This window comes from Eptesicus fuscus, chromosome 10 (genome assembly GCF_027574615.1).
Source record: "Eptesicus fuscus isolate TK198812 chromosome 10, DD_ASM_mEF_20220401, whole genome shotgun sequence".
Classification (NCBI taxonomy): Eukaryota; Metazoa; Chordata; class Mammalia; order Chiroptera; family Vespertilionidae; genus Eptesicus; species Eptesicus fuscus.
The window spans coordinates 97,757,856-97,766,324 of NC_072482.1; the positions used below are offsets into that span (position 1 = coordinate 97,757,856).

At 66.6% G+C, this 8,469-nt stretch overlaps 1 protein-coding gene across 2 annotated transcripts in view; it reads left to right on the forward strand.

Moving 5' to 3' along the window:
• The first annotated feature begins 5,255 nt into the window (after window positions 1-5,255).
• The window catches only part of SMOC2 (SPARC related modular calcium binding 2), a 76,787-nt gene continuing 73,573 nt past the window's right edge, over window positions 5,256-8,469 (forward strand). For both annotated transcript variants that reach the window (XM_054722501.1, XM_054722502.1), the window contains exon 1: window positions 5,256-5,500. In XM_054722501.1, coding sequence (XP_054578476.1) covers window positions 5,414-5,500 — 87 coding nt within the window. In that variant the 5' untranslated portion in view covers window positions 5,256-5,413. The remainder of the gene's footprint in view (window positions 5,501-8,469) is intronic.

Below are 8,469 nucleotides of genomic sequence, written 5' to 3' on the forward strand. Positions count from 1 at the left end.
CAGAGCAGCGGGGAGCAGGAGGGAGGCAGTGCTCCGAGGGCGGGCGCTCGGTCCACGCGTGAGAAGCCCGCTCTGTCCGGCTCAGGAACCGGAATAGCAGACGTGTTAGTCAGCGATCCCCAGAGCCAGATCCGGGGCAGCCGGCCAGGCCCCGAGGTGACGAGCGCCTAGACAACCGAAAACAAACAGCGTGGTCCCCACCTGGTGGGGCGGCCCGTCCCCGACCGGACCGGACCGGACGCCGCGGACAGCACGGGCCCACGGTGCACGCAGGGGACCCACAGGAGAGATGGCCTGGGACTTGGGTGCGGACAGGACGTCGGGGCCAGAAACCCAAGCCCCGGAGGGAAGTTAAATTCCTCAGGAGCACCCACCTGCCGGCGCGCCGCCGTCTGCGAGTTATCTCGGCCGTGAATCACGGCGCCCGCAGCTGCTTCCCTGCCTCGGTGCATCCAGCACCCGGGCCTGAGCCAGAGAGCGGGCAGGCGTGGCACCTGGACACCCGGCCCCCGGCCCCTGCTGGCCCCGGAGCACGGGGGGTCGTGTCACAGCCTGGACTCTGCGCCCGTCCTCTCTCCTGGCCCTCGAGGCCGGCCTCAGGCGCTGAGCGTTGGCGCCGGGAGCCGGTAGTCCACACAAGGCCCCTCCTTCGAGGTGTGATGAGCCGCCCTGTGGCCGCGAGGACGGACGGCTCTGGGACGAAGGGCGGGACTTCCTGCCGAGGCTTCTCAAGCAGCGAGCCACGTGGACACGGGACCGATGGCCACACGGGACCGTGCGGCTCCCAGACCGGGCTGGACCGCGGGTGCCAGGAAGGAGCCCGAGCACGGCTGGTGGATCACGTGGCCAAAATCCCGCCACCACAACGCGGTCCCCGCAGACGGGAAAGCCGTCGGGGGCCAGATCCAGGCCGATGGTGTTTGCGTCACAGCCTCCATGACCGGGGGCTGCGGGGCTGAGAGACGGGGACGGGGACGGGGTGATGTCCGTGCAGCCTGCAGCTCGGGACAAGGAGGGGGTGGGGGGTCACTGGGTGCCATCCTGGCGGGAGTGTGGGTGTGGGGCGCGGGTGCTGAGGGTAGAGAAAGGTTTCTTTATTGGGGTGCCTTCTCCCACCGCTTTCGAGGTCACCTGAGGTCAGAAGAACTCGGCTGCTGCCCACCCTGTGGGCTCCGGGCGCTCCACGGGCACAGCTGGGCCGGGCCTCCGCGCCCTCGCCGGCCCCAGGGTCTGGGTGTGGCGGGCTTGCGTCCTGAGGGAGGCTCTGTGGCTGTTCCAGTGTCTGAGGCTCGTGGCCCGGAGGTGGTTTCACGAGTGGGAGGCACGCCGGCTGCCGCTGTTCTGAGCCGGAGCTCTCCGTGCTCCTGTGCCTCCCCGGCCGCTGCGTGTGCCGCGGAGGCGGCGGGCGGGTCGGAGCGTGGCTCCGGCCCAGGGCGCACCCTTGGAACGGCCCGGCGCCCCCGTCACCGCGGCAGCTCCAGGGGCGATGTCCTCGCTGCGGAAGTAGCGGTTCTGCCCTTGGCTTGGCGCACAGAACTCTCCTTGGGAACGTTAAACCTGAGCTTGGAGAGCCCAGCGGGGAAGAGCCGCACCCACGAGCCAGACACAAGTGCTGTTTTCTACTTGTTTGTCAACGGATCGCACACAAGATGCGAAACGGAGCCAGGCCGGTGTCTGCGCCCACTCACAGCTGCCGGCCGAGAGGAGGGAGCGGCCCCGGGGCGAGCCCGCGTCAGGATCCCGCTCCACGGCCCCTGGGTGGCCGGCAGGTCCGGGATGCCTGGGCCGCACCTCGGGCATCTGTGAGGGAGCGCTCCACACGGTTAATCGGATAAAACACCCAGCACGTTCCGGAAGGAGCTGGGAGAGGCTTGTCATGACGCTTGCATCGGCGTCTGGAGAAGGAAGGCGCTCTCTACAGGGGCAGATTCCAATAATTCCAGAGTATTTACTTAAACGGGTGCAAACAGAAAAGGGAACACGAGTTAGGCTGGAGGTCAAACACGCCTGCCCACCCGTCCACCCGAGCACCACAGCCCGGAGACGCCAGTGCCACGCGCCGGCCAGACCCCCCTCCCCCGTCAGCTCCGTCCACCTTCCAGACCCCCCTCCCCCTGTCAGCTCTGTCCACCTGCCGCCCTCCTGTGGCGTGCGGCCTCTGGAAATGGGGTCTAATGTGGGGGTTTCGCCTCCTCCACTCGTAGACGAAGAGAATGGATGTAAGGGAAGGGGCCGGAGGCTCCAGGTACCACCAGGACGGGGAGTCCTCCCGTTCGGAGGGAAAGCCCAGAGTAATTCCGCGAGTGGAGAGGAGCGTGACCGCCAGGCGAGAGGACCAGTACCCCAAGCTGACCCGGGGGACGTGGGAGGGTCCTCTGCCAGGGGTCAGCAGAGGCCAGGAGGCAGGAGAAATGGGGACGTGGCTGGGGAGGGGGCAGTCCTGGCTGCGCAGCGCCCAGTGTGGCTGCAGGTCACTCGGGTGACCCTCAGGTGGTGACTGGGCTGTGCATTGAACACCGAGGCGGCAGGGACAGGGCCTGGAGGTCTCCGCCTTTGCATAACGGGGGGGCGGGGGGGGGGGAGTGAGCCGACACAAAGCTCTCTGGCCAATCACAAGTTACCCAGGAATAAGAATTAAGACCCAGTCCCCACCAGAAATACCTCCTTTTGCAGTGTCAGCCTTCTAAGGGACGGAGTCGGGGCCTGCAGAGTGCTCTGAGGCCTTGGAGGGAGGCCTCTGAGGAAAGCAAGGATGGCTCTGCCGTTGTCTGTCCTAGAGCAGTGGTCGGCAAACCGCGGCTCGCGGGCCACACGCGGCTCTTTGGCCCCTTGAGCATGGCTCTTCCACAAAATACCACGGGCGGGCGCGCACGTACAGTGCGATTGAAACTTCGTGGCCCATGCGCAGAAGTCGGTTTTCGGCCTGGGCGAGTCTATTTTGAAGAAGTGGCGTTAGAACACTCAAGGGGCCAAAGAGCCGCATGTGGCTCGCGAGCCGCGGTTTGCCGACCACTGTCCTAGAGGAGCTGGTTGGAAAATAGGACCCGATCTTTCCCTGCCTTGATTTCGAACCAAGCAAAGGTGCTTGCACACCCTGACCCAGCATCCACGCCAGTGCTAACTCTCCTGTCACACAGCCCGGCCGGCGTGGCTCCGTGGCTGAGCACCGACCTATGAACCAGGAGGTCAGGGTCCGATTCCTGGTCAGGACAGAGCCTGGCTGTGGGCTCCATCCCCAGGGTGGGGCGTGCAGGAGGCAGCAGATCCATGATTCTCTCTCATCATCGGTGCTTCTCTCTTTCTCTCCCTTCCTTTCTCTGAAATCAGTAAAAACATTAAGAAAAAGAATGTTAGACAGACATACCGATTTCTTAGTGTTTTTAATAAATGTATCGATTTCCCCCTGAAAATGGGACTTGGTTATGTCTCCACACTCCGCTTCTGGCATCTGTAGCACCCGCCCCCGGGGTCCAGGAAGGCAGGCCCAGTGGCCCTCCGGGTCGGGCTGGGACCCGGCTCTGCAGTGGGTGTGTGAACGTGGGTGGAGATTCCAACAGAAGGCCCCGAGGGCCTAGCACTCGCCCCCTGGCCCCGGGGCACCTCCACGCCTCCAGAGCAGTGGGGCCGTGGCCAGCGCCGCACGCCGGGCATCTGGCCCTGACCCGCTGCCTGTGGGACCCGGCTGCGCACCTGCCTCTGGTGCCGGCGGCCTCGCCTGTGAAGTGGGATAATTAACTCCTCGCCCGCCGTGGTGAAGCCGATGAGGGCCAAGCAAGGAGCCTGTTTCCAAGTGTGTGAGCTCCAGAGCCAAGTGCACAGACCTGAGTGCGCGTGCCGGGGCCTCGGCCGGGAGCAGAGGCAGGGTGCCCCGCGGGCGGCTTCGGCAGGAGCGGAGCTGGCTCTGGGTGTCGAGGTTCTGCTTCGGAGGGTCTGAGCGTTGGCCGGATTGACTGTTTCGTTTTCACCTTAATTTTTACGGAGCTTCCCGAGGGCACGCCTGGTTCGCTTAATCCCTCGCAGCTGCTCCACTCACCTGCTGCTCGGACCCTGCGCCCTCCTGGGCGTTTTATTGCCCTTTCCGCCGAGGAATGAATGTGTTTACACTTTAAAGCGCTTCATACATACGTTCTATGGGCCCAGGAAGGTGCGCAGCCCCCTCCCGGGACAGGCGCCCGTCCCCATCCCTCGGGGCCGGTGTCCATCTGTCCGTCACGTTGGTTGTGGAAGTGGGAGCCTCCCCCTCCGCAGGGGCCCCCCAGCCCGAACACACAGCCTTTGTCTCCGGGGTGGGCCCCTCCCCCACCGGGGCTGCAGCTCCGGATTAAACATCCGATTAAAGACCAGATTTGGACGTTCTAGGTTTTGTCTCCCCCCCAGTCAATCGGTGCATTGTTCTCGCCCGTCCTCGCTCTTGGTTTTCTGCGGAGCCAGAACCGGGCTTCTTCCTGTGAAGCTGTAAGCCAAGGCTAAACTATGTCAGCAATGCTGTCTGCAATGGATCCCGTCCAGCGTCTGGGTGTGCAGAGCCTCCCGGATTCCACCGTCTCCACGCGGAGCCTGCGCCTCCGCCGCCCCGTGGTCCCCGAAACACCCGCCGCGGGGCGGGGCGGCTCCACGCAGGCACTGCCCAGCCCCCCTCGCGGGTCACCCCCCCCCCGCTGCGTGCGCCTCCGAACACGCCGCCCCCCGCGTGGATGAACCTGCGCAAGGACCCCAAGGCGCAGCGCCGGCCATTTCTCATCTCTGGACGCGGTGGTGCTGACAGCTGCCCTGCCCGAGCGCCAGCAAGTTGGAGTGGGACCTCCGGGCTGGACCAGGTGCAGTTGGAGTCCAGAGGTTGAAGAGGCTGGGGCGGCGGGGGGGGGGGGGGGAGGGCGGGGCGGCTGGGGTCTGACCTAGGCTTCTGGGTGACGCAGGTGGGAGACCCAGGCCCGCAGGGGTGGGCCTGCAGGGACCAGGTCCAGCGCACCTTGTGGTTGGGCCAGGGAGCTCTCCCAGACAGACATGCACGCGTGGTGTGTGCATGTGTGTGTAATGTGTGTGCGCGCACATGTGTGCCATCCACGCGCGTGCGTGTGCACCGCGCCGGGAAGGAGGCGCGCACACAGCTCCCTGGGGGTGGCCCCTGCGCCCCAGCGGCATCTGAGCTGAGCGGGCGCGCTGCGGGCGCAGGAGGTGGGGCTCTGGGCTGGAGGGGAGGGGAGGGGAGGGGAGGGGAGGGGAGGAGGGAGGAGGCAGGAGGCTCTGCAGTTATTTGACAGGAGCCGGGGAAGCCCTAAAGGACGCAGGACCTCTCTGCGCCGGGAGGGCAGCTGGTCGAGCCGGGCCGCCTGGAGCGGAGGGGAGGGCCGCCCGCAGCCCAGCGCCAGGCTCCCGCCGCCGCGTGTCGCCGCTCCGGCCGCCCGCGCGCACCATGCTGCCGCCCCGGCTCTGCTGGCTGCCGCTGCTGCTCGCGGGGCTGCTGCCGCCGGCGCCCGCGCAGAAGTTCTCGGCGCTCACGGTGAGTCCCCTGGTCCCCACGGAGCGGAGCAGGTGACCCTGGAGGCGGGTGCCTCCTCCCGCCCGCGGGCCGGGCAGGTGGGACTCGGGCGGGCGGGTGCGCGGTGTGCGCTCCGCTCGGGGCTAGACTGCCGCCCGCTGCGAAGGGCGCACTGGGCGGGTGGGGGTGGGGCCGAGCGCCGCGGGGTCGGGTGGGGGGAGTCGGAGTGCGCTCCCCACTGAGGGGTGTGCAGGGTCCCACGCGCCCGCCCCGACACAAGGTCTGGGATCGCCGGCGCCGCCCCGCGGAGTGTTCAGGGCGGACGCACCAGGGACTGGGTGCCCCCCGGCCTCTGGAGCGCGCCCGTCCGCGGGCTCTGCGCGTGGGCGCGGAGCAGATTGGAGGGGCTGCGAGCCCTGGGCCCCCCTTGTGGCCCCCAAGGTTGGGGGGGGGCTTCCCGGAGACGCTGCCTTTGTGGAGTTAGGAAGGCGGGGGACACGACAAAGAAGGGTCATTGGTCACTGGGGTAAACGGACAGAGTGGGAGGGAGGAGTCGCCTGCGCCCCGGGGCCACTTGGCCCCGCGGTCCTCCCCCAGGGCCGGGCTGTGCGAGCCGCGGGCGCGCGCCCAGCGCCTGGGTCACTGCGGTTGACCGCCGTGTGTTTTCCTTTCTTAGCTGCAGCTTCTAGGCCGTGGCCCTGGTCGGCCCGCGCGGTGCCAAGCGCCGAGCTATGTCCCGGGGCTGCGCCAAGCCGCGGCCGCTGGCCCTGCTGAGCCTGCAGCCCCCAGCTCCGCAGGCCTCGGGCTGGCAGGGTCTGCGAGCCCGTAATTAATGCAATCTGCAGAAACGAAAACACGCCGCTGACATGTGTTTCTGAACAAGTGCTGAGAAAACACGACGGCCGGAGCACACCTCCGGCGGAGAGGGTGTGGGTGGCGGGACGTGCCCCGCGTTCATTGCATCAGAAATAGAGGCTGCGGGCCGTCCTGCTTTTCAGCGAAAGCGAGGCTCCTGCGGCTGGTCCCCGGGCGGCGCGGGGAAGGCGTTAGCGGTTCGCGGTTCATACCTAAGATTCTTCCCGAGCCGCCCCGGCCCCTGCCTTGTGTCTCAGCGACTTGTCGGTTAGAGGCTTGAAGGTTTTCACACGCTCAGCCTTCCCTGCAGACGCGTATCTCCCCAGGGGGACCACCCGTCCACACGCACTGCCTGTGTTCATGTGTATACACACGTGTACATGCATGTATGCATGATGCACGCACACACGAAAACAGACACCCCCCCTATAGTGCATGAGAGGGTTAGAGAGGCTGAGACCGATGCTCTGGGAGACCCACGGTTTGGGCAGGGCCGTGGCCGAGGGCCGCCCACCGTGGCCACGGAGCGGACAGTGGGCGAGGCAGCCCGTCGTGGGCCTGCCGTCCTGGGGGGCCCGGCCGGGTGGCCCCAGAGGAGCAGCAGGATCCGTGCGGTTAGTTATTGGAACAGTTTAAATCTCCGCAGATTTTCTTTTCTTCTCTCCCTCCCCTCTTCCGACTTAACCGTTTCCTCGCAGCCTCGGCTGCTTCGCCTGCGTCCGCGGCTCTCAGGGTCTCCGGCCGCAGCCACGCCAGCCACACGTGGGCTCCCGTTGCCAAGCCGGCCTGGCGGGGTCCCGGGGCCTCCCTCACGGCGCTGCCCAGAGCACATGTGGCTGTAACACCGCAGCGTGCCGGGGGAAGGCTGTGCTGCGCTCGCACCCGCACCCGCACCCGGGAGAGGAGTTTAAGGCCGTAAACTATTTTGGCAGACGGCTCCCCCTCCCCCCGCCCCACCCCCTCCACCCAGGACACCAGGAAGCCAGGGATGGGCTGGCGGGATGGGAGGTGCTGGTGTCTGTGCAGATCGCTTCCTGGGGTGCGGGGATCTCTTTGTTCCGGAGGGAGGCTCTCGCGCAGCCTCACGTCTGGTCCTGCATAAATCAGAGCCCGCGGCCCCGGCTCCGGGAGGCGGTGGCTCTGGGTCCTCTCTCCACTTTCCTTATCTGCACGGGACACAGCAGCTCTATCTGCTTAGCACGTGTGAGGACTAGAGATAAGGGTTCTGATATGCACGGGGCATAGTCCCTCGCCAGTTAACCCGCATCTGACGCACCAGGCCCCGTCCCTCTGAGGTGTCATCCCCTCGAAGCAGCCTCGGCCCCCCACCCGCCATGGCCCCTGCGCCCGCGCTCTGCTCTCCTGTGTGTGGGCCCCGCCGGGTGTCAGCCGTGGGGCTGGACGGGCAGGGGGAGAACACGTGCTCTGCCCCTGCTCCCCCCGCCCCCCCCCTTCACCCCCTTCTCACCTGGAAACAGGCGCCTGCACGCGGGGCGTTTAGAAGTGTCTGGGCCTGGGCCTGGCTTCTCAGGACACGCCTTCTCCCTGCTGCCCACTCGGGGGGCAGCGTGGCCAGAGCCCCCTGGGCTTTGTGTGCGAGACGCGAGGATCTGCTTTGCTTGAGAATTACCTTTTTTATGTCTGCCTTCCGCCCTCGGTGTGTTTCCCGGGGCCGTTCCGTGGCCGTGCCTGCGCCCGGTCCTCCTCTGACCTTGGCCTTGGGCCTGTCAGGTGGTGTGACGGTCCTGGCCGCCCTGACGTGGCCCCGCCTCTCTCTCCTCCTTGAGGGGTGCCCCAGGCCAGGCTTCTCCACTTCCCGGGAGGGGCTGACGGTTCTCGTTAAATTTCTGTGCTGCCTGAGACCAGGAACACGTTCCAGTGTAAAGCGCGAGCTGGGCCGACGGGACCACAGCTCTGCATGGTCCCAGGTGCAGGCACACGAGCTGTGCCTAACGTCCTGCCGCTAGGCTCACACGCGAGTGAGTGTGTGTGTGTGTGTGTGTCCTGACTCTAGGCTCACACCCGAGTGAGTGTGTGTGTGTGTGTGTGTGTGTGTCCTGCCGCTAGGCTCACACCCGAGTGTGTGTGTGTGTGTGTGTCCTGACTCTAGGCTCACACCCGAGTGAGTGTGTGTG